Raw genomic sequence first — 27,101 nt, forward strand, 5'->3', positions numbered from 1 at the left:
GAAAGTGTTGTTTTCCTTTTAATTTATGTCCTACAAAATAAATGTCAGTCGCTTCCTTCATCGTACAAAAACATAAAATATATCTTTCACATTAAGAGTTCTCCGATTATCAGTCATAGCTGTGGATGATTGTCCAGGGAATGTATTTGATTTCACAGGTATTGGTAGGGCACTACTACAAATGTTAAATGCGTGAACAGAATATGGTGTCAGACATGATGTGCAATACAATTCAAAAAAGAGCAGTGTGATAATATGTAGGGCGAAAGGAGATAAGGACCTCCTCTTTCCACAATTGTATCTTTCTGGGGAAGATCTTTGTGTTAGTTATAAAGCCAAATACCTAGGGCACTTTATAACAGATCAAATGCGTGATGATGACGACACTTTTAGACAGTGTCGTACATTATATGCCCAAGCGAATATTTTGGGAAGAAAATTTCATATGTGCTCTGATCATGTAAAAAAATATGTCCCTTTAGAGCATATTGCACTCCCCTGTATACTGCCCCCTTATGGGGTAAGTTTAAAAAAAAAGTATAAAAATCAAGTATGCACAGACTACAGGTTGCTTACAATGATTGTTTTAGAATCTCACTTAAAAAACCAAGGTGGAGCAGTGCAAGTGAGCTATTTGTGAATGCAGGAGTTAACACCTTACATGCTTTATTGAGGAACCTTATGTACAGATTTATCAGTCGCTTGAATGTCTCAAAAAATTTAATTGTAATGTTGCTGTCAAACCCAAGTTATAACGCAGTACACTACCAGTCATACCTTTGGAGACATTGGTAAATGCCTTTTATAAGTGGTCGGAATGTTTTGATTCTTATTTATGTGTGTGTTGTCTATTTTTATTGTATTGCATGTCTTTTAAATGGACCTTGAGTCTAATTATAATAAGTTGATGATAAAAGTTGATGTACAATTGTCAATTTTACATTTGTAAGAAATGTTTCCTGACTTTTGGTTATATAAAAAATAAAAAAAACGGCAGCTACGAACAGATGGTACGAATGAAATTATGTATTGTCATCTTTTCTGTAACATTCATGTCTTTAACTTTCTTATCCAAAACATGATCTTATGCACATTTATTACGTGGCTCTTCAGGCAAAGAATCAAACACGCACACGCCCGCACACGTGATTTCCTATTCTCGGGGGACCTGACCAGGTCAAGAGCACGGACAGGAAACCTTAACAGTAATGTTTCCCGCCTGTTACATCCTCTTAAATAAAAATAATAGATAGAGCCTCCCATGGAAACCAGAAAGCTTTTGCAGGCTGTAAATGTGGGGTGCACTGGTCTGCCGAATTATTGCTTGACATCACTGGAGCAATTAGCAAATGCGTATTAGTCTTGAAGCTATCTGTTAATTTTGGATTTTCAATGGGCGCTAACAAGGGGCGCTAACAACTGACACTACTATGGCAGGCGCAGACAAAAATTACTCTGGGCTTGTGACACATTCACCGCAACCATTTCGTGTTTTTTTTTTTAAATGCCCTTGTGACTGACCCGACCCGATCCGGGGCAGGTCTGCTGGAAATCTGTCAGACACTAGAGAAGACACTAGAGTAAATAATACATGAGCTTCTATATTCTTCTGGCTCCCAGACTAGTGGAATTGTTGAAGCCCAAAGAGAAGCAGAACAGGGCGCGGCGCCTTATTCCTGTTGCACACATGAAACATCTGCATCTAAACCTAAAATGACAATGGGAGTGTTTTCCAAGAGGGAAAACTGGAAAGTCCAGAGTTGCTCTGCCAAAGGGGTGCCGAGGCCTGCTTGGTTCACTTTGATAAAAAACAAGTTTTACGACATAATCTTGTTTTGTACTGTAGCTAGCTTTAACCAAGAAAGACATCCACAGTAGTTCATTCATCTGTCATACAATATTTTAATGTAAATATAACATTGACGTCCATGGCAAAAGGGAGGTTAGGACATCAGATTAGCAAGTACGTAGTGGATGCGTACTGTAATGTAAGAGTACAATTCTCAACCACTAATCCTTGGCTTCAGCGAGATCAATGCTTTATGCTCCCCTGGCTCCATCTTGTCCACTGTCACACATAAACACTGATGTGTTCACGCTCACACTCTGCGACTGTTCCACCAGCTGGGACCTCTTCCCCTCTGAACCCTGGGTTCTCCTTACTGAGCAGATAAGAGCCAGGGATAATATTGACCTTCCACTGAACAAGCAACCAAACCTATTGCATCAAGTCGTGTGTGTGTGTGTGTGTGTGTGTGTGTGTGTGTGTGTGTGTGTGTGTGTGTGTGTGTGTGTGTGTGTGTGTGTGTGTGTGTGTGTGTGTGTGTGTGTGTGTGGAGTTGTGTATGGTAATGTGTCTACTGCTTCTGCCAGTCAGTGTTTTTTTTTTGAAAATAGATAGTGTTTGCATGCCTATGTGTTGGATTCTGGAAGAACAGAATGTGTTTCTGATATTGTGAATGAAGATCCAACCTATTTAGTTTCTGTGTGTCTGTCCCTGGCGTCCGCGTTGCCAAAGAGGATTATGCGGTTTTGAATTTGATATGGTTTTCACAATTTAAGCCCCATCCTCGAAAAATGTTTTCTGCGAACATTAAATTGTGGAGTATTAGGAACGTTGTTGCACTTTAATGTTCTCTATAGCTGTAGTTCCCAGGCACCAGAATGAAGAAAAGAGAAACATAATGCTGGATGACAACTTGACGCATAGTTTAGTCTGAACACTGTTTCTGATAGTTCCGGACCCCAGTTTATGGGAACAACATCTTTTCCCATCACACACGCATTGCAAACCATGACAAAAGTTACAAAACCCCCCCTGCTCAATAGTGGCACCATCCTACATTTAGTGTAGGGGCAGACATTTGGACTTCAATGCTTGATTGCGTACCTTTTCTCAACAGAAACATGGCAATGCCCTTCAATTTTGTCTTTAGTAGTAGAACACTTAAATTGAACCATCTAGAAGTTGGATTGAGAGTAGATGGATGGTGCTTCATTCATCCCAGAGGGGAAATTTGGTCGTCCCAGCAGCATACCATGAAACCAATTTTAAATATTAGGAGAAAAAAAACTATTAGGAAGAAAGTAACAATATAATCAAATAATTTCAAAACAAGTATGGTTTATACAGTTGGCTTCTATGTTCAATTATTCTAAAGTAGTGGAGTAGGGACACACCGACCACTCTCCCCGGCCCTGTGTCCTCTATCAGCTGAATACAAGGTCGGGTGTTTTATTTCCTGAACTGAATGGGAGGGTTAGCCGTTTTTTCCAATAACCTGCAGCTAAACATGAAGCACATTAGCCGGCAGCAGAGAGGAGAGGGGGCGTGCAGGGGAGCTGGCCATGCTCTCTCCTCTGTAATGTCTCTTGGTAATGTCCCGCACACACAGTGGAACGCTTGTCAAGGTTCATAAAATGTAGTTTCATCTCTTTGTACTTTTCAAGCACTGTACATTAACTCAATGTGTTTGTGAGTGTGTGTGTGTGTGTGTGTGTGTGTACCCGTGACCTTGTGTGTCTGTGTGTTGCGTACTGGAGGTTTTTATATGTTAAACGGCAGCGGGTGTCCTTGAGACGGAAGGGCGGGAAAGCCATAAAGCCTTTATGTGTCCATCACGCATGCAGCTGAAAACCCCGCTATTAGCTAAATTATGAATCATAAGCCCAGAGTTTATGGCTCTCCACTGGAAATTTACGGCACTGACATATCAGTCAACATGGATAGTCAACATACCATTTATTAAAGCTGAAGAGGCACATATCCTCTGTAGCCTGCGTGTGTGTGTTGCAATATTAAAGGTGTGTGTGTGTGTGCGTGTGTGTGCACCTTTGGTTGACGTTATATTGAGATTCATTTCAGCCTACTAAAGAATTGCCTTAAGCTGGTTTTGTGTGTGTGTGTGTGTGTGTGTCCTTGCTCTCATGTGTGATTTTATGTTGTGAGTGGTGCTGCATTATTAAAGATTATCAAAGATACAATTACTACTGCTGTTCGACATTGTGTGTCGTGTGTTGGACAATGTGCAGTATAAAGGGGTTTGTGATCCTGGTGGATGCGTGCGGTGAGTTATGAGGTGTGTGTAATGACTGTAATAATCCATCACTGTATCTCTGACACTATCCATTTATACACTTATATCCATGCTCACTCACTCACTCACTCACTCAACTCTCACACTCAAGCACGCACACACACGCACACCCGCATAGCACACACACGCACAAAATCCCAATTCACACAGAAAGCATAACTTTTCATGACCATATGCTACTGCAAGATGTTTAACATGAATCACTCACATACACAGTTGGTAATGTTCCATGGATTGATTCATGTAGGACAAGTTTAATTGGTCTGTAAAGTCCCATTAGTCTGATTTTCATCAGGCCGTCAGGCCGTTGTACCTGACGAACAGACACTACAACATAAATGTAATAATAGAACTTAGACCATCATCTTTGGGTTCTAAGCTTTCTCTTTCAATCCTTTATGATCTGTGCATGAAGGAAGCAGGCTTTGGTTTAGACATCTTGTCCAAAAAGCGTGCGTGAGCACACACACACACACACATGCACGCACACACACACGCACACACAGTTTCTTCAGGTGCACTAAGGGGGAATAACGGAGGATGTCGACATAATGGAGAACAGATTTTGTCATCCACACCCTCTTAATCACACACCATCTGCAATGTGTGTGTGGCCGTGGGGCAGCAGTGTCGCTGTATGCTAGCGGTGGATGCTCTACGGTTCATTAAGGTAGTCCCATCCATCATTAGCACTTTGTCTTTTATTCAAGCTGCTGCCGTGTGTGTGAAGTCCTGTCAGAAGCCACTAACGTGTAGTGCCTCCAGTCCCCTGTTCCATTCTTTTAATACCAGTATAATAGCCAACAAATGTTTTCTTTGTTTGATTTCGGATCTGAGTGGCTAGATCGATCGTACCCATGTTAAGTATTTTGCGAGGTCCCGTTTTCAATTTTTATTTAATTGAGATGTTATTAAGGATGATATATGAATGACTTTGGACGTAAGTCTCCCGCCCTCAATATACCAAATATGGATTATTTCCGCCTCTGGTTGCAAACCCTTCAGAAAAGGGCACGTCCATACAAGGCCAATCGACAGCTTCCTCAAGGTCGGGGGTAAAACGGTGGTTGATCTCACCGACAGTGCATCTATGCTTTTTACAGTCCATGATTGTAGCCCACTTTCCTTCAGGTATTCGTTGCCTAGGAGATGTCTCCTGCAGTTACTTATATCCCCTTATAACTGGTAATATGTGGAAGCTTTATTATTTGAGGGGGAACATATAGTGTAATTGCATGCAAACTAAATGACTTTTAACATATCTTTCATTTTTTTCTGTATAAAATAATGTTATATATTTTCATTGACAATATTTTTTTCTTCATTATGGATATGTGAAAGTGTTTATAATAAATATACGGTTGCAAGACAACATATTATTTTGCAATGTATCACATATCAAATAATATATGAATCCTCCTTATGTCAATATAGTATAGGACACACTATATCAAATAAGATGTATAATATATTCCACAGTATACAATATAATACGATCACATTACAATATATTGTAAGATATGCGTATTATATTCTAATGAAAACAGTTATGCTAAGTAACCTATGGTGAATCACACTAAGTGCTTTGTATTTAAATAAAGCCTTTCTGGGAGATTCTCATATCTGTCTGGATTCATCACCATGAATCATGGCATGATTATTTCTTTCAGGCCGTAATGGCCCTGGAGACTGTAGATTCGCCCCAACGGTTGGACCGGTGATCTTCCTTAAAGGTCGTCGGCTGGAGGTCTGTGTATCATTATCCCTGTGTCACTTAGAGAGGGTTAGGCGTCGTGACAGGGTAAAAGCAGGGAACATGGACATCCTCCCTTAATGAACCACCGTAACGCTCTCCCCTCACCTTCAATTATCTCCTCCTTCATCCCTCCGTTTCCCTGGACCTCTTTGCCCGCCTTCTCTCTGGACCATTTCTTTCTCCTCCCCCTTTCCCCCTCTCTCCCTCCTTTTCCACTGTACAATTTTTCCCCCTCCCCCCTCCTTTCCCTGAACCTTTTCTCCTCTTCCTCTTCCTCCTCCTTTCTCTTCCCTGGTTCCTATCTTCTCCTCTTCTATCCTTCCACTTCCCTGGACCCCGTCTGCTCCTCTCTCCTGTTCTCTTCCCTGGTTCCTATCTCCTCCTATCTCCTTCCTCTCCCCTGGACCCTGTCTCCTCCTCCTTTTCCTCCTCTCCCCTTCCTCCTCCTTGACCTTCTCTCCTGTCTTTGTTCTCTGCTCCAGAAGCCAATAATCTAATAAGACATACTGTGATGTGGAGGACATACAGATGCTTGCACAATAAGTGTTCTTAAACGCTGCCCTAGAGGAAATCACTCATAGTGGTGCATGTCTGGAGGCACCGTACACATTAAAGGGTGCTCGTCCATATCAGACTGGGACTGTTGGTATACCACTGCCAAGGTTAATGGTAAGTGGTTGAACCCTTGGCGTTCCGGCAGACTGAACCCCTTTTCTAACATAACTAGGCAGTGTGTGTGTGTGTGTGTGTGTGTGTGTGTGTCTGTCTGTGTGCCAAAAACATAAATAACAACATTGAGTTACAGTAAACTATGATTACGAACCAATTTGATACACAATATGTGCCAATTAGTGTGGATGTAAATAAGCTTTGTAATTCCATTGAATACTAGACAAGAGCTTATGCAGATTCAACTATGGAAACACGAATATTAAAATGTCCCTCTTCTCTTGTTTTTCACTCATCAATTCCTTGTCCTTCTTTCGCTCTCTCTCTCTCTCTCTCTCTCTCTCCCTCTCTCCCTCTCTCTCTCCCTCTCTAATGATTCCAATCATCCTCAGGTCACACCTATTTCTCCCGGTAATCTCACTCAGTGTCTAGTGTGCAAGTGTGCACTTACATGGCCGTTGTGTGTACATGTGCTCGCACTCGTTTGTGCACACACTTCTCTGTCTGGGTGTGTTTGTGAGTTCATGCGTGGGCACATCAGTCCCACACCAGTGCAGTGACATACATTGACCCCCTGCCAGAGAGGGAGGGAGAGAGAGAGAGAGAGAGAGAGAGAGAGAGAAATTAGAACATTAAGCTCCTGAAAGTGAAAAAGGAGGTAATATGAAATAAAGTCGGAAAGAGAGAGTGAGATAGGTGAGGAGAGGGAGAGAACATGAGAGATAGAGGGGCAATAGGTTGCAATGAATAAACGGCAGGACTGCATAGGGCTAGCTAATGGACCCAACGGCTAATAGAAACCAGCTCTAGACAGGCTGTTGAAAGGGGACCCAGGTTATTTAGACTACCATCAGTACAGAGGAACCTGCTGGGCTCAGCCACATGAGCGGGGGGAGAGTTTAATAGACGGACAGCGCTGGTGGAGGTGGTGGTAGGGGGGTGGTTTCGGTGATTAAACTGAAAGCAAGAGAGTGATTGAGAAGAGGTGGAATATACAGGGTTAATTGTCACCATGGTGATAAACCCATGGGGGTTGAGGGAGGGTGCCCATGGGTCTTTACGAGGTCCCGGCTCTCAATTAACCAATCACTATTCACCACCTGGGGCCCATTTAACGGAGTGGACCCCTCCCCCCCAGCAGGGCGGGTTGGGGGTCTGTGGGCGTTTGACTAACTGTTATGGTTATGAAGTGTCTCTGCTCATGGATTCATCTGGCTGATGAGTGATCTTAATGAGTGCTCTGGACGCGGTGCTGTGTGTTGGCGTGTCAGAGCTGGGCTGTCTGATGGGGTAACCGGGCCTCGGGTGGTCTGCCCGTCTCCGCGTTCATCACGTCTTGTGTCTATAGATCTAGATGTGGAACCACTTATAGATCCGTTGTTGTGCTGTAATGGTGCTGTCGTTGATTTCAGAGGACTAAATTAAATTGACTAAATTAATATAAACAGACCATGTGGTTGTGCAAATTCAACCAATTCAACACATCCTCTGGAACTATTTATACGTGCTTGTTGGACATTTCTATCAAAGTGTGGTAATTGCCTCGACAATGTGTAAAAAAATAGACTATTTTTGAACTTCACCTCTCAAAGCTGTGTGTAGAAACTCAGCATTTTGGATATGTCAAAATGTAGGGCCTAATCATTTAAAACGATCCCGGAGGTAAGAAGGATCAACCATTCATATGTGGATGACGAGATCACCGGGTTTTCTTAAAGAACCCTGCCAGGAAAACCCAGAGAAACAAATCCATTTGCCTCTCTTACTATATGTTAATGGTCCCGTGGCATGAAAATCACTTCATGAGGTTTTCTAACATTAATATGAGGTGTAAAACAAGCACTAGGTATCCTGCCTCCGCCTTTGGCATAAAATGAAAGTTCAGACGCACCGATTTCGAATTTGGGCCCATATGTCCTCGTAAGGGGCCAGGTTACATCCCCTTTCTGCTTTGCCCGCCCAGAAAATTTGGACCGCCATTGAGACGATGAGCTACGACTGTGGTTCACTTCTTTGTTATTTGATAACCGTTCTGCTGTTGGTGTTATGGCGCATAACACGTCGTGTTCTCTGACGTCTCTGGTATTTCCACAACGAGACTCGTAGTGGGTGCCTCGGCAGCGGGCTGGGGAGCTCCTGCGGGACACAATCGCCGTCAACACGGGCACAATCCTCCATGTCGCGGCCCAGTCTACTTCAGATTGACATGGAAGTGGAAGAACCAGAGACGTCGGAGAACCCGACGCAGTCATTCGAGATTCATAATATCGTCTGGAGGCGCACACAGCTTTTGGCCGTGATAATATATATTATATGATATAGATATCTATGTATAATATGATATTATTTAGATATAGAGCTCTAGGACTCCCACCGGGGCACCCAGAGTGTTCTAGAATAGATACAGAACACGGCTAAAAGCTGTGTGCGCCTCGCCATTGTGATACATCCACTGTACCGCGTGGTACCGTGGCCGCAAGCTGCTCAGGGCCACACCTCCAGCCTCCACCTTGACCCGCCTCTAAAAAACGGCACGGTTGTGGAATGCTCATTGTGGGACAGGCTCGTAGTGGCTGTAATTCTGCACCGAGGCTGAATTTCTTGAGCGTCTTCAAATATATAAGCATCCATAAAGTAGCATCCCATGCCACAAAAACCCTCCCGTCTCTCTTTAAAGTGTCTCAGTTAGCACTGAGGCTTATGGAAGGGATTTGATCACAAAGGTGGAAGACAGAAGTGGATACGACCCACGCTGGCATATCTGACATGGCACATTAGCTGAGGTGAGCCCCGGGTTAAGCCTGGGAAGCTCACCGGCGCTCAGTGCCAGGAGCTCATTAGCATTTCACCGGAGAGATCTACACCTGCTTCTCTACATATAGCTAGGGGCGAGCTACACTTCATTCAAGATTCAAGTTACAAGATGACCTCATTTGTCCCGAGGGAAATCTGTCTTGGGACACATGAAGGCCGCCCATTGAAAATACATACAATTATAGCGCACTGACAGACATTAAGTGCATGGCACAAGCAAGTGCAGACATGAGTGCATTCAAGTGCATGCCACACAGCCCCTCTGCTCCCACCCCCTCATGTGCTGAGGAGAGGAGATTCCCTGGTGTCACGCTGATATGTGGAAGTTAAGATGTCTGGGGAAACTCCACGGACCGGCTCAATACCTCGCTGATTTGCCGTAGAGAAGAATATGCGTATTCACAAATAACTTCAGTAAATATAACTACACAGCACTTGTATCTGCCGGGGTTTTGCACGATAGGCCGATTTTATGGGTGGGTTGTGAGTCACTTTGGGTATAAGCGTCTGCTAACTGAATGAGTGAAATTGTGATGTGTTGGAAGGCATCCCTCTCTTGGCAGTGTGTTTAGCACTGTTGCTGTTGGGCTGTTGAAACACACAACACACAGGGGGTGGGTATCCGGTTGGTGGAGTGGGGAGTAGAGGGGCTAGTCAGCTAGGAGGACCCATGTCTTCAACCAGGGGAGTGGGCCTTAAGCCCCAGGGTTCACCTCCTCCATTATGGAACTGTTGGGGGCACCACCACTCATGTCAGCCACTCATGTCAGCCACTGTGTGTGTGTGTGTGTGTGTGTGTGTGTGTGTGTGTGTGTGTGTGTGTGTGTGTGTGTGTGTGTGTGTGTGTGTGTGTGTGTGTGTGTGTGTGTGTGTGTGTGTGTTTGGGAGATTTGTGTCTTTGAGAAAGTGATTGATAAATGCTGTGTTTCCATTCGTGCCTTTATTAATGGGAGACACACACACACACACACACACACACACACACACACACACACACACACACACACACACACACACACACACACAAAGTGCAGTGGAGAGATTTACATCCATTGACAATAAGTAATGTGCTGGGCGGTGGGTGTGTTCTAAAACTCAAAAGCCTGTCCCCAGTGTGTGAGTGATGGTAACAGCTTCTCTTAATTACCCAACCCCTGCACACACACACACACACACACACACACACACACACACACACACACACACACACACACACACACACACACACACACACTGGTATCCCTGTAATAATCTGTGGTTCTCCTTGATGAGGCAGAGCTACAGCTGAGAGCGAATGTGTGACTGAGTGGAAGTGAAGGTGTGTTAACGGTGATGACCCCGCCCCTGTTGGATCTTATCCGTCGCCTATACTAAACAGTAGTTAATGCCCTGTTTAATAAATCAAGCAAGATTCTCTGTTTTGGTATGCTTTTGTCGAGTGGTTGAACGAATAATATCTGTTGGAAAAGACAATTAATATATGTATATTCATTTGAGGTTCATGCCAAAAAAACAGTTGTGTTTCTGCATGAATTACCATTGCGGTGCAGATTTAAGAAGTCAAACTTCTAACCCGCTGTTCTCCAGTTTCTCAGTGTGTAAAACTAAACAGTGCCCACAGCATGGAGAACACTCATACTGTTGGAAATAATGAGCTGAAAGGTCAGGGAAGAGAGAGGAGAAACCTCCACGGAGCCATCGTCAAGCGTTGCCTAAAAGCACGGAGCACACTCCAACAGATCATCCCGTGTGTCTCGGGAACCCCAGGAGCGGAGCGGGACCGGTTTTGGAACCAGGGATCGCAACAAACATGTTTTTGTTCTGTCCGCCTGCGGAGTCAATGAGACGATGAGTGAGGAGTGGGAGTAAATGGCAGATGGTTAGCCTTCACCCTTCATTGGGCTGTGTCGTGGCGAAGCAGGGATGGATTCTTGAGCCTTCTCAGGCCTTAGGAGCTGGGGAACCTCTTGACACCAGCGTTGACGTTGAGCTCCACCACTGGTGACTTCATGCCGTACGACCGGTTTTGGATCTTGATAAGTAAGCTGTACTTACAAATCTCCCTGAAGCCCAAACGGTGCGTTAGAATGCGATGAGGTGGGAGATTGATTTCATTTGTGGAAACATCTTCCTTTTGCATGATTGTGTGCCTTTCAATTGGCGTTTATTTTAATGCAAGCTGGGAATGTGGGAAATCTTTATGATGGTGTTTGTCCCGAATGCAACAACAACCTCACGCACACAGACAGACACAGAGCGAGACACACACACACACACACACACACACACACACACACACACACACACACACACACACACACACACACACACACCCTGTTCCTCCTCTCTCTAACCAGAGCATCTGCAATCACTAATGAGCAGATTAAAGGGGGCTCCACGTCTTCACATGGGGATGGGAGTAAACAGCCAATCAGGGACATATCTAGGCCATCCAGCCCTCCACTCCTAATTCAGCACCACCAGGGGATACCCGGCCCGCCCAGCCCTCCTCCACACACGACGACCCCGTTACACCAGGGCTGCACTTACACCACCTCATCACGACGCCAAAGGCTCCATTTTGACTCTGTGTGTGTGCCTGCAATGCGCGCTTCATGGGGCTCAGCTATGGAAAGATGTGACTTTAATAGCCTTCAATTTCACAACATCATAAAACGTTATCGCCATCGAGAATTGAAACGCAACGATTTAAAAAGATAAATAAAAAAAACATGGAGAATCTCAGATGAAGCCATCGGACACGGGCAGTGGAGCACCTCCCATTGCTTATGAAGCCAGCGTTTCCCAGCCAAATGCAAAAGTTGACGGCACATTAATTAGACGCTGCGATCGATGGCTCCAGTGGAGCTGACCCTGTTAGTCTGCCTGGCTAGCAGGCAGCTTGGCCCTCACACCAGGGCAGCTCTTAAAGAGACCCAGGTGGCCTGCTGTGCTGCCAAGGCCTCCGTGCTGGGACAAGGATCCCCTCTGCTCCCTGACGAGCAGGCTCCTCTTGTGGGGAGGAAGTCAAACTCAAGCCCCTGGGTTTTACGGCCTTGCCTGGCTCAATGCCCTGAACATGGGCGTGCTCAATGTTATGGTTTATAACAATGAAACCTTCTACATGTTATCTTAAAAACAACAATCTCTTGTAACCTGGGAGGCAGATGTTTGCTGTTCTTCTGGTGGGTTAATGGATTGGCTGGGGACGTGTGTAGGGGATTATTTATCCATGGTTAAACAGGAGATAATCATCTCCCAGTCCGTCCGCCAGCGCTGCAGCAGGGCTTGGAGGAAGTGGTGGTTGGGAGTGTCCAGATGAGAGGCGGAGATTGGTTTCCTTGTTCTCCGCCAGTCCTGCGGCCCCCCGATAAGCTTTCGGGGGTGCGGAGACCACCTTTTAACCATTAACCCCCTAATCCCCAGAGTGGCCCACCATTAGGGGCGTGTGGATGCTGTAATCCACTAGTGTCCCAGACAACGCCCCCCCCCCCCCCCCCCAGACCGGCCTCACTGGGTCAAGCAGCAGGTCAGCTGGAATGGAAAGTGTATTAACGCTAACTGTTTCGATGAAACATCCATTATGGTTCATCTGCATGCATCTCTGCTGCTCTATCTCTTTTTCGTGCCATCTCTCTCAATGTCAATTTCTGTAATGCTTTGTCATGCCCTCACTTTCTATTTTTCTCCTCGCTCTATTGTTCCAGGGCTCTCTTTCCTTCTATGTGATGACATGTTAATCAGTGTCTTCTCAAGTGAAGTCACTTGGAGTCTGGACATTTATGAACAACTGAGCCATAACAAATAATATATATACAACATGTCAAATATTTGTGTTGAGGCATAATGCTTGCGTTCCGCAGCATGTAACCTGTGACACACACACACACACACACACACACACACACACACACACACACACACACACACACACACACACACACACACACACACACACACACACACACACACACACACACACACACACCTTGGTTTAGGACTGTCAGCAGACACACTGACCACTAATCCTCAACAAACCACTGTACACACTTCTGTGCTTGTGTGTGTGTCTGTGTGTGTGTGTGTCTGCGTGTGTGTCTTAATCATTCACATCTGACAGACTGCAAATCCCTCCTTCTAAAGCCCCTCAGACAGCCATTGTGCGAGGAGGGTGCATGTGAATAGGCTGAGGCGGATGAAAGGGAAGAAAGGGATGGGGAAATAAAAGGGTGAATGAGAGAGGTGGAAATCAGGGGGAGAGCTGAAGAGTGAACGCTGAATACGCTTTAAATACAACGCAAACAGCCGCGGACGTTTCAAGATCAACCACGGTTTTTAACACCCCGTTTCAAACCTCAAACACAGAAATGCATTACGCCAATCTGAGCCTCAAATACAATGCCTTCTCATGCCCTCGATTATAATATGAACTCAAAAATGTCTATTTATTAATCCAAATCCAGGTAATGGTAAATTCGTACTCTTTGGTCTGGTTTCTTCAGCGTGCACAGGTCAAGGCTTTTGAAATTAATAATAATGAGATAGCACAATCGTGGAGGTTTTCCTTTTACGTTCACTTCTAAAATGAACTGGTGCTGCGAGTTGACGTCCTCCAAGTGATAGTATTACCATCTCATCAACAGATACTCTAGTAGCAATACTATGTTTTGCATCAAATGCTACTGCATCCTATTGTATAAATATGTTGTCTCTTTCCCTCTCTGAAAGGGTGGGCAGAGGAAAAGATATAGTGATGTCTAGTGATGATGAATGTGTGTGCTTGTATTTGTGCCACAGAGGAAGCAATGCTTGTTAAAGTGTGTGTGTGTGTGTGTGTGTGTGTGTGTGTGTGTGTGTGTGTGTGTGTGTGTGTTTGAGTTTCACATTTGGTGTGTGTGCGTGCGGCTTCTGTGTACGTTTGCCGAGTTATATATGAATGTGTTTATGAGTGTGTGTGGTTTGTGTGTTTGTGGCCAGTGTGCGCATGTGGCTTTGATGAATGGTTAGTGTTTCCTTCCTGGTTTATGAGTGTGCATAAATAAGAACGCCAGCCTTCACTCCCACCAGCGCCACCACCACCAGCGCCCCGCTAGGCAGCTGGGGTTGCCCAGCACGAGTCCCCCTGCGTGGGCTTGCCTACACAGGGCTTAATGGACAACCAGCTTCGGGTGTGTCCGTCTCTCGGTCCTTCTCTTTCTCTTTCTCTTTTCGAGCGTCCCCTTTTTAATACCCCAGTATTTTCTTCTCATGTCCAATTTGTTAATCACAAATCTCTCTCTCTCTCTCTCTCTCTCTCTCTCTCTCTCTCTCTCTCTCTCTCTCTCTCTCTCTCTCTCTCTCTCTCTCTCTCTCTCTCTCTCTCTCTCTCTCTCTCTCTCTCTCTCTCTCTCTTATTTATATATATCAAATTGGCTTTATTAGAATGTCAAGATTAGAAATCTTATATTGCCAAATCCAACACAAAGGTATTACTAAGAAAACAGATTCAGTAAAACAATGTAAAAATTGAGGAAAAAGAAAGGGGAATTACGAGGATTATGTTAGTTGGTGTAACTTAATGTTACTTTAGGTTTTATTTTTCTCTCTTTAAAAAATCATCCCTCTCTCTCTCTCAAACCCTTTTTCTTTCCTGCCATAATTGTATCTCTCTCTCGTACTTTTATTTCTCTCTTGTATTCTTCTCTTTTGTACATCTCCTTCTCCACTTATTTCTCTCTCTCTCTCTCTCTCTCTCTCTCTCTCTCTCTCTCTCTCTCTCTCTCTCTCTCTCTCTCTCTCTCTCTCGCATTTCTCTCTTTCTCTATCGTGTATTTATCTCTTACATAAATCTCCCGCTTATTTCTCTCTCTCTCTCTCTCTCTCTCTCTCTCTCTCTCTCTCTCTCTCTCTCTCTCTCTCTCTCTCTCTCTCTCTCTCTCGCATTTCTCTCTTTCTCTATCGTGTATTTATCTCTTACATAAATCTCTCCTTCCCACTTACTTTTTATCTCCATCTTAATGTCTCTTCTACTTTTCTTTCCCCCCTTTTATGTCTCTATCTTTATCACCCCTTTTCTTTTTCCTCCTCCTCATATAATCATCTCTTGCTCTCCAGCTCCTATTTGTTCTCCTTTTGTCTCTTTTTATGTCCCTTATCCTTCTATTTATCTGCAAACTCTCTCCCTCTCTGTCTTGATTTATTTTTTCTCAAATATATTTTTCTCTATCTTTCCCTCTCTCTATTTCACTATTATTTTCATCTACATTTTGTGCCTTGTTTCCTAAAAGTCATGTGACACCACTTGCCGTGGTTTGTGATATTGGACATCACCTGGTACACGTTCAGCCAATCAGAATGGGTAATTGCCCTAAACCAGGGTCTGACCAGTGTGACGAATGTTGAAAAATGCTATGAAAAGTTAATAATTAGTGTGCTAATTGAAAGAGTTCCTTCTGCTGTGTGATGCGAGTGAAGCCACAGGAGCATCAGATGGACAGCACGTGTCCATCTGTGATGTTATGTTTCCATGGCGATGGTCCATATGGCCTGTTTGTGTCCGTACCCGTCCTCAGGGACCGTGCGCACACACACACACACACACACACACACACACACACACACACACACACACACACACACACACACACACACACACACACACACAATGATAACCAGTGAAAAACCAACACGCACATGGGGTGACGTGTGTGTGCTCCATCTGTATGAGTGTGGAAGCAGAAGGACCGGTTCTGTTCTGGCTCTACGACAGACTAGTAGAGTCTGTCTGAAGTTCAGAAAGTCACCGGAGATGCTCTAGTTCTCCTCTTCCTCCTTGCACTGTTGCTTTAAAATGCCGCCTGGTCAGCTATCTTCCTATCTGTTTCTCTCTATCTCTCTGTCTCTCTCTGTATGCGTGTGTCTCTCTTTCTCTTTCTCTGTGTCTGTATCTCTCTCTCTCTCTCTCTCTCTCTCTCTCTCTCTCTCTCTCTCTCTCTCTCTCTCTCTCTCTCTCTCTCTCTCTCTCTCTCTCTCTCTCTCTCTCTCTGACATCTCCATTTCCCTGACCTTGTCTTTGAGGCACTATATCCTCTCTCTCTTTCTCTACTTCTCCTTCTCTTTTTATCTCTCCGTCTTCATCCTCCTCCACTTTCTTTTTAATATAATTCTGTCTCTCTTCCTCTCGCTCCGCCTTAGCGGATCTCGTTCTTTTATTCATCTTTTCCTCCTGTCCCCTCTCCCGCTCCTCCTCTCTTGCTCTCTGGCTTTATGTCTGTGTCTCTCACTTTATCATAATCCAATGTATCGGGGAAGTGACTGGAGGTCAATGGAGGGCGTACGCACACGCACACACACACTTAGACTCTTTAAATGGCTGAGCAGGTGATTTCTGTTCATCCGTATGCTCAGTGCAGAGACAAAGCCATCCGCGTTATTGATTACCATGGCGACCGATCGATGACATCAACAGATAGGTCACGGTCAAGAGAGGGAGGCGGAGAGGAATATATATATTTTGTCTGCATCTGTTCTTGTGTAGATGTGTGTGCTGCCGGTGATGAATGTGTTTAAGGGGGCCTCGTACCAGGGGGAGTGCTGGAGCGGGACATTAGCTGCACTTGATGTCTTCCTCGCTCTTTCTCTCTCGCTCCTTTTTTTGGGCTCTCTCTTTGTTCGTTTGTTAGTTTCCGTTCTTTCTGTCAATCGGGAACACTTACGATAGCGAAAAGAGTACCCTCATTAACCATTAATTAGAATTGAATGCATTAATGAGCATTAACTAAGGTCTTTAGTAATGGTGTTCATGTTTACTAATGGTGTTTAGGTTAACAATGGTAATGGTTTTTATGTTAACTAAGGAATTAATGTACCGTATATATTATTTAATAGGGTTTGGGTTAACCCTAAACAACTAACTCAAACCCCTATGCTAATGCTATATAATAATGCTTCATTAATGCATTAACTAATATTAATCAATGTTTAATGAATGTACCCTTATTGAGAAGTGTTACTCTTTCTACCTTTCGTTCTTTAAGTCTTTCTTTTGTTCTTTCTTTCATTATTTTGTTGTTTGATTCTTTTTTTTCCCTCTTGTTTCCTTCTCAGTCCTCGTTGTCTCACTCGTCCCTTCTCCTTTCTTTTCCTCATGGTCTGTGTCTCTCTCTCTGTCTCTTTAACATCTGTTGATCATCCCTCCATCTGATGCTATCTCCATCAACCCGAGACAGGGAAGTCACTGTGAAAGCACTAGGGGAGGTGGATGGTGTGGTTTGGGTGTGTGATGTTTGGGGGTGGGGTGTGTGGTGTTGGGGGGGTTTGTGGTGTGGAAGTGGTGTCTGAGAGAGTATCAGATTCATGTGTTAATCGATGGCATCTTGGTTCCTGGCTGAGTGTGTCCGGTGGGGCAAAGTGGCGGAGCAGCGAGATTTACGCTGGTTTGTAGAGAACGTCAAGGAGCCTTGAGAATGGAGAGCAGGGGGGAAGGGGGAGGGGGGGGGGGGGGGAAGCGAGGGATGGAGGAATCGATGGATGTAGCGAACGATGGATGAGACGGAGGGGGTCGGAGGTGAGGTGTGGACGAAGGCAGACTTCAAAAATGGAAGAGAAGAGAGGAAAACGTGACAGAAGGGTAATAAAATAGAAAACATGGAGAGGAGGGGCAGGAAGACAGAGAGCGAGAGGGAGAGAGAGGGGAGAGGGGAAGAGCGAATGAGGGAGGGACCAGGTTCTTAGACTAGCTTACTGTCAGACAGACTTCAGAGCTTTCAATAGCGGTCAGAAGTGAAAGAAACAGAGCTATACAGTGCAACCTGATTCTTTATTATGATATTATAACCTGTGTGTTTATCTGTGGGACGTCATAGCAGCATCATATATCCTGACCGACTGCAGTTCCTCTGGTTTTAAACTAGGTGGTGCTGTTAAGCTATGTGTGTGTCTCCAGGCCGGTGGGGCTGTGTGTGTGTCGACGTACTGTCTGTGTGTTTATCTTTGCATGTGCCCCTCATCCTTTAATGACACGCCACTCTTTTCCTTCAGTGGGATTACAAAGTTAAGAGATGTGCCCACCGTTGCTCTCTATTAATCTTTCTCTTTCTTGCGCTCCTTTCTTTCTCTCCTTTCTTTCTCTTTTGTATCACTCACTCTCCGGTTGAGCCAGCTGTCTAAGAGTAGCAGAGAGAGATGGAGAGAGGGAGATAAAGTTGATGAAATGAGAGAAGGTGGAAATTAAACTACGGATGAGTGCAGGAAAGGAGGAACAGGGCAGAATGAACGGACGACGGGCAAGAAGGGTTTTCAGACCCTCTCAGAACGCTTCACACGGGCATGCTAAACATATTAAAATAAACCATTGAAGAGGGACATGTAACGTACATAAGGATTAAAGAATAGAAACACCTGGAGAAAAGACAACAGTTGCATACACTATACAATGCTATAACCATGAATACTATTTTGTCATAAAGCAATTTTAGTCCCTTTTTAAAGTTCTTATTCAAAGCGACTTAAACAGTGAGTTTAGATTGACGTCATTTAGGGACAGGGAGGGGTTAGGGCATCTTGTTTAAAGATGCCTAGAGAGTAGGCTGCAGACAATAGGGGGATCAAATCCAGTGCCTTTCTGCTGGCAGCCAAACACCCTGACATCTAAACCTTCCGGCCCTCATTGTAAACTATAGCCGTTCTAAATTATTGGTGTCACTTACAAATTACATCGCCGTGTGGAGGCTATATATTTGTGTGTGTGTGTGTGTACTTGCATGTGTGTGTATGTGTGCGTCTTTAACTTTTAGTATGCTCGTCAAGGAGCGAGTGATTGAATGGTCATTGCTGAGGGTAATGCTGACTGTGTAAGATGTCAACACACACACAACCACACACACAGGCACACACACACACACACACATACACATATGCACATACTTCATAGATCTCCTATGGTAAGTGGTTGTGAGTAGAAATCGAAGCTCTATATGGATAGCTTAAGCATATTTAAAAAGTTGTTTGTGTGTGTGTGTGAGCTACCTGCAGGCAAATGCATTTGGCTGATTGGCTTTATTGATCCAATATAGTCTAATCATTCTGCTCCTAATCGATCTGATTAGTAAGAGGATTGTTTGAACATAGATGGCAACATGTCAGAAGTGTATGTGTGTGCGTGTGCGGATATATTGCATCCTGTTTACTGAAACCTTTGTTTAATGTTTCCCATCTAGACATAAATGTAGATTTACTGTCAATGTGGAAGGAAAACATTAACCATTCATCAGTCTTCCTTCATCTAACACAATTAGTCATACAGTTCACTTAAACACGCACGCACACAGACACACGCACACGCACACATACACACACAAACACTGCTAAGAGTATCGCCAAAGCATGTCTCGGCTAACCTGTGTAAACCTTGTATTGACCATGTTGTATTGATGCGATGAGAGACGTAGACAGAGAGAGGTAGTATCAGAGAGAGAGAGAGAAAGGTAGGAGAGAGGTGGTGATATCGTGTGAGGTTGGAGCTTTGGGACAGAAGGCGAGCCAGCTTTAGCGTTTAACCTTTTAAATGAGAGGGATTATTAGCTAATCTGAATGTCGATTGTCCATAGAGAGAATAGAGCAAGTAGTGTGGAGTGCCCTATCTGTTGGACCAAGCTGCAAGCTAAATCCTACTGCTGGATTATATTGGTTATAAAAAATGAAAGTATTTGACCAGATTTGTGTTGACACATTCGTCATGACACAAGACTACTGGTTTTGCTTATTCATACATTTAGCACTTTGTTTTTCAGAGCATAGTTATGATACCAAATCAGTCTGTCGGTATTTCTGTCTCTGTCCGTCTGTCAGCCTTTCCTTGTCTTTTCACGTTCTCTGTCTCTGTCACTTTTTCTCTCTTTCTCCCCTTTCTTTCCACCTCTCTCTCTCTATTTCGCTCTCACTCTCGTGCTCTCTCGCTCTCTCTGTCTCTCCCTCATGACCTTGTCATCAGTCTTGTTTTACAGTAGTTGTATTCGTGTGTAATTCAGGAAACATGACAGCTCTTTCTCTGCTCTTTGTTTCTATTTTCAGAATCCTTTCCAGTCTGTTCATTTATGCCTACACATTTTATCCCTGGTGTCTGGTAGATTTATATACAGACAGAGACATGCATGTATACAGGCACAAACATACACTTGACCCATATGGAGTCATGCATACACATACACAATGTTATCTGCGTACACAATGTACATACACTGTAAATGCATTCCTACAGAATTGTCTGGTGGCAGGTTGTTCCTGCATGCATACATGTGGTACGTCAACATGTATGGTTTATAATTTTGCTGGTTCACAGCAAAATTGTCATAACCACACCCTGAAAAATCCATGTAAATTCAATCTGTAAATGTGTGCATGTCCATGCTTGTGCACAAATGTGTTGATGTGATTGTATGACATGCAATAGAAACATATCTGGAAGTGTGTGTGTGTGTGTGTGTGTGTGTGTGTGTGTGTGTGTGTGTGTGTGTGTGTGTGTGTGTGTGTGTGTGTGTGTGTGTGTGTGTGTGTGTGTGTGTGTGTGTGTGTGTGTAAAAGTGAGACCCAATGTGTGGTGTTGGTTTGTGTGTAAAAGTGAGACCCAATGTGTGGTGTTGGTTTGTGTGTAAAAGTGAGACCCAATGTGTGGTGTTGGTTTGTGTGGGTTGCAGGGGGGCTTGTGGTGGTGGGGGTTGTGAGAGAGGAGAGGAGGTGGGGGGGGGGACAGTGTTCTGGAACTCGGCATCATCACACAGGCAGTCCTGTACTGGAACCAGCTTTACAAATCCACACAGAGAGGGGATCAGAGACACGAACATTGCTGACATTGTACAGCAAAAATAAAAAGATTATTCCTGATGTGCACAGGAGTGTATGTGTGTGTGTGTGTGTGTATGTGTTTGTGTGTGAGCACGTGAGTTTAGCAGATTGTTATAGCGTCTGAATCAGTTTTTTTGATAAGTAGCTAGTCAACATCCACACTGCCTATGTGTGCAGGTGGGTGTGTGTGGGGCAGGAAACCTCTAGCTCTACTGGCACACTCCCCTTTCTTGTGTACATATCCATGTACACATAGGCACACACACACACACAGGGTCCATTCAGCTCGGGCATGGAGGCCCCCAGAACAGTGAGATGCTAGCGGCGTGCTACAGGACGCTAAACGCAGACTCAGTCCTGTGGTCAATAGACCGGGATTCCACGATATAACGCCGCTAGTGCTAACCCCAGCATTCACACACACACACTGAGAGTGGGAGCCACGGATGGAGCTCGCTGTTGAAGGGTAGCAGAACACACACACTGTCGCAGATATGCTGGGCTCCTTGGACATCCTGTATAGCGTGCTCATCCGCAAGGTAATCCAGGGACAGAGATTTGTTGTACGAGAAACTTTTCCTTCCGCAGGGTGATCTAGGGGCCAAGTATCTAGGGGGCTGTAATACCAGACCTTCTGTCTGTGGAGCAGGCTCAGGATGTGTTCTTAGTTTATTAAGAAATATGTCCTTTTTTGTTTTGCAAGCGGGTATCCTCAAACTGAAATCACTCCTGCGCGATTTTATCTGCCTCTCTGTGTCATTGTTCGGTGCGTAAATAGCTTGAGCTGGGCTGGGTTGGGGGTTCTGCGGACTTCGTAGGCTTGGCCTCGCATCGGTGTATGATGGAAGAAGCGGCTGGGAGCTTGATTTTTTTTGTCCTGCACACAGTAGGGGAATATTTTACAAATATATCCTTCCTAATTCAGGAACATGTTTTCCTTAACCTTTAATTTGCTCTGGCATTTTATTCTTTCGTTGATTAGCAGTTAATTACATTTAATTGAATTAGCTATTTGCCTGCAGAGAGATGGAAACCTGCCGATTAGACTTTTTACAATGCTGATCGAACCAAGAACGATTGAACAGTTTAGTTACTTTTCTGTCTCATAATCCAGAAATCGTTGCCACTTTACCCTCTAACTTGCTCTTGCATTTTATGCCTCTAATTTTTATTTTGTGTTTAATTTACCGTAGATATTAAACATGAGTAAGTATTTTGAAGTATAACACATCATTCTCCCTCCTTCCAGCTAATGGCAGTGTATGAGGAGAAGGAGGCCCAGCAGAGGGGCGTGGCCGGCACTAGTCCCGCCCCCAGCCCAGACCTCTACCAATCAGAGCTCTCTGTGTTCCAGCCTATCCGAGGGGGGGAGATCGAGGTGAACTCCACAGCCCTCAAGTCCAGTGAGTACTCTTCCGGTGAAGATATATTGGCTCATTTAGCCAGCTAATTATTGTTAGCTCATGCATTCTTAACATGTTTGGCCCCGGTAGGAGTTGATAATGTCTTCCCCTACTAGTTGGTTTGCTCTACCATTTGTGTCTGACAGGGAATCAAGCCCCTACCCCTGGCGATGGTAATGCCATGTTCTACTAGATGTGCTAGAAAAATTCTACCACTCTTTGGTCATTTAGCAGACTTTTACCGAAAGCGTCTTACTGTGAATTCTTAATTTCAGCACACTAAAATACATCTGCACAAATCATTTGAAATGCTGGATAAAAAGCGAGGCCCCCTCTTAACCCCATCGCCAGGAGTGGGCTCTGAGCTCTGCCGCGCAGTGGAGTGGTGTGATCTCAGGCTAGATGCAATCACAGTCCAGACATGGCGGAGCTGGGTATCTCTCCAGAGAGGGAGCCCTGTCCTTGACCCCGGGTAGCTCTGGTGTACGTCAGCCGCCCGGCACCATTAACCGAGGGGCATTCATCTCCCTCTCTCTCCACATATCCCGCATTGACTGCCGCACAACAGAGTTCGGCCATCATTCGGCCCAACGCCGCCACCGTCGTTAATAGGTAACGACTTAACCTTTCGGGCTACGCGATTGATTAGCCCTATATGATGGGGAATCGGTGTTCATTACAACGCTATGAAAGAAGAAATGCAGAGGTGTATCTGTTAATAGCACGTTTAACTCTGATACGCCAACGGATGACATCGGTAGCCCTGTTGGATATATGGTGGCCATTCTGTTCCGTATATCTGGGATACGGCGCGGTCGACTCCTGGTACCTTTTCTGTACACAGAACAGATTACCGCTGACGACAGAATCCACTCAGACTCTGTCTCTCTCCGTCTTTATGTCTGGCGTCCGCTCCAGACTCCCTCCCTTTTCACTGTGCACGCGGGAAGCAGGTCTGTTTAGCGTTGCATTAACCCAAACATGGGATACACCTTAAACATATGTTCCACCTGTTAGAGATGAGCGATGGCGGCAGGTCACGGCCGGGTCGACGTTCTGGGCTCTGATGTTCTCCATCCCAGCCAGGTTGGCCCGGGATCTGTGGTTGGCCCTTGGATGGAGAAGTGTATGAAACATGGCTCTCCGGAGATCAGATCACGGAACAGCAGAAAGCTCCCGTATAGATGGATGGAAAGATGGATGGTGGAGAGGGAAGGGAAGAGAGTATTAATGAGATTTGACAGCTGGTAGAGATGCTGTGCATCGTCATACATGGTACATATTCTGGGATGTTTGGCGTGTCTTTTTTGTGTTGTGGTCGGGTAGTATCACGAGTGTGTGAGATCGGAGCCCATGGAGGAGTCATTACAATAGAGTAACACGATGAGGAACATGGAATGAAATGAGTCGGTGTGCATGATGGAGTAGATGACAGAGAAGGAACCAGAGGAACCTCGGTGGGGACTGAGGAGGAGCAGGAGACGAGGAGAGACAGGAAGACACAGGAAGAGAACGAGGGGAAGTGTATGTGTTATGTCAAACTGATGGAAGATCTCTCATCTCAGAGTCTGGTTACTGTTAGGTGCTGTTAGGTTACTGTTTTTTTCTCTGTTTGACTCTCTCTCTGTATTTATTCCTCATCTGTATCATGGAGATGGTTTGAACCCCGTGTTCAGTGGAGCTGGGTTATTTCTGGTTAACAGTCTGAATCCAAACAACAATGTCAAGAAATATGGCCGTTCGATCAGACTCGGACAAGAATACAACATGTAAACATAAATATATACTACTTCTAGTAATGGTTCTATTAAATCCTATTATCAAAAATATTCTATGAGTCTGGTCTGTTCACTGGTTGGATGCATGAAGACATACTGGTTAAGTTTTTATTAGCGTTTTTTTATATCCTCTTTGTTCCCCTCATCTTTGGCTGAACTGTTCCTCACACCCCCTCCTTTCGTTCCCTTCCTCTACTCCACTCCGTCTCCTGTCCTCCGTCCATTCATTCCATTCACCCTCTATCCCTCCTTCTCACTTACCCTCCTCCCCTCTTTCCACTCCCATCCCATCTCTCCTCCTCTCCTACCTCCATCCCTCCCTCCATCTCCCCTCACCTCCTCCCACTCCATCCCTCCTTCTCACTTACCCTCCTCCCCTCTTTCCACTCCCATCCCATCTCTCCTCCTCTCCTACCTCCATCCCTCCCTCCATCTGCCCTCACCTCCTCCCACTCCATCCCTCCTGCCATCCATCCCTTCCTCGATCTCCCCTTCCTCCCTCCCTCCCTCCCTCCCCATCTCTCCGAGGAGTGATTGATTAGGGACTGATGTAACTATTTCCACCCTCCCTCCTGTCTTAAGAGCACCAGGGGTCCGTTTTGAGCCGATCAATACCTGACCCTACAAATATCATCTGACGTGTATATTCTCAGTGCTGCCCTCCCCTCCTCCGTCTGTCTCCCGGTCAATGGAGAAACCCCATTGATGCTCGGCACTAAAGGCTGGCCCCATATTGTTACTGATGTATGTGCAGATCAATAGGTCCTTATTGACGGGGAGGCTCAAATTAAAGCAAGGCTATGTCCGGCGACCGGGTCTGCACCACCACCACCGCGATGACTACTACTTCTATCATTCCCAGTGTTTCTGACTGCCATTCCCATTACTGGTAGTACTCCGGTATTACTAGTACTACTATTTCCACCGATGCTGCGAATCGTATGAGTACTACCGAGTCTATTTCTACTGCACATAGCTACTGCTACTTCTAGCGACGGTGAAGAATATTACCCATATTGTTGGCTATATACAAATCTAGACACAGTATTTTATGTTTTGAATTCTACCGTTTTATGCACAAAGTGCGAAGCGAAAGTACTAGAAATGTTCCCTCCCCACATGTTATGCCTTTTCTAACACACACACACACACACACACACACACACACACACACACACACACACACACACACACACACACACACACACACACACACACACACACACACAATAACACACATTTTATGTCTGCCCACAGGTGCATGCACAGTGCACACACAGACAGACTTTCGAAATACACTCAAGTCAGTTTCCACACACACACACACACACACACACACACACACACACACACACACACACACACACACACACACAGTTTCTATTGTTTTTCACTTTGCGTTTTTTGGGCACTAAAACATGATGAAAAGCTATTAGTTATAGTAATTAAATAACTTCCTCATCTTATCTCCTTGCTTTAAGCACTCTCTTCCACACACTCATTATTCTTTGTAACACTAGCCATGATGTCCCTCCAGACCACCTTACGTGTGTGTGTTTTGGTGTTTGAATACAAGCATCTGCTAAATGATTAAAAAGTGAGGTAGCAAATAGCGATTTCCTTGGTATGGTTTGTCAAACTTGGACAGGTTCTGCCTAAATAAAGTGTTTGGTGGCCTCTTGTCAAACACATTTTGAAATTATATATTTTTTTATTCATCTGTTTTCCTTGAATATCTGTTATTTTTCCACATTGTAGACAGATGGCCGGGGACGCTTTGAAACGCCCAGTTCAGTTCACAAAACAACACATTATTCTCTGGCATTTGAAAAGTAGTCAAAAAGTTGTACACTTCATTTCACTGATGCCCTGACTGGTCCAAACCATGCACCGACACTGACACCTTTGACCCCCTTCTGGTGTTCATGGTCTGTAGCTCTGTGTGAACACAAACATCATGTGCTGTCTGGGCCTGTTGAGCGTATAGAAGGGAGATAAAGTGACTCTGGTCATGTGAGCTATAGAGCATATCAATGTAATCAACCGTGAATCAGCTTTAGGCCTTCAGAGGCGTGGTGTGGGATCTACGTGGTGCTGTGTCTGTTCCGGTCTGCTGCAGCCAGGGACTGGAACAATCGGCAAAAACACTAACACTGGGCGATTTCACCCCAAGTCAGTTTTCAAGGATTCTATTATATGGACCTTCTCCCCGATACATGGCTGTTTTCCAACAGAAATCCTCTGGCAGACAAGGGTTAGGGCATAATACCTTAAACCGTGTCCATCAGATGTTTTCTGTGGTCTGAAGAGTTGCCTTTTCCACCAAAATAACCTAGAACTTTTAGTCCTAGGAACCTCATTTCAATAGACTAAAAGGTTACAGGATGGAAAGGGGGCTATGAATGATCTTGTACTCTTGCTGCTGCTGTTAGGTCTGCCTGTTTGTCTTGCTGTTTGTGTTTGCTGCTCTTGTTCTTGCTGTTGAGTTGCCTTATGCTGCTGTTTGCTAGCTAGGTGCCCAATGCTTGTGTGCTAGACTGTATGCTATTTATGTTGTGCTTATTGTGAATGTATGTAGGTTGTGGGTGTGTTAGAAACAGATTTTTTCTGCCGTCTTTTAACTTTAGACATTTATTTTTAGCCTCGACCCCCTTCCATCAAAATGCTTTGCTTTTTGCTATTGTAGAAAATCTGTTTCTTAATGACTTCATGGTTATCAAATAAACTAAAATGATAGAAAATATGAATGCAACCTTTACACCAG

At 44.8% G+C, this 27,101-nt stretch overlaps 1 protein-coding gene across 4 annotated transcripts in view; it reads left to right on the top strand.

The window, feature by feature from the left end:
• Positions 1–27,101, top strand: part of LOC132448851 (partitioning defective 3 homolog B-like) — a 135,212-nt gene that overhangs the window by 24,209 nt on the left and 83,902 nt on the right. For 3 of the 4 annotated variants that reach the window (XM_060040398.1, XM_060040397.1, XM_060040399.1), the window contains one exon: positions 22,406–22,559. In XM_060040398.1, the coding sequence (XP_059896381.1) occupies positions 22,406–22,559 (154 nt within the window). Of the gene's footprint in view, positions 1–21,401; positions 21,696–22,405; positions 22,560–27,101 lie in introns of those variants that run through there. The other variant, XM_060040400.1, reaches the window with a different exon arrangement.

This window comes from Gadus macrocephalus, chromosome 20, assembly GCF_031168955.1.
Source record: "Gadus macrocephalus chromosome 20, ASM3116895v1".
Classification (NCBI taxonomy): domain Eukaryota; kingdom Metazoa; phylum Chordata; class Actinopteri; order Gadiformes; family Gadidae; genus Gadus; species Gadus macrocephalus.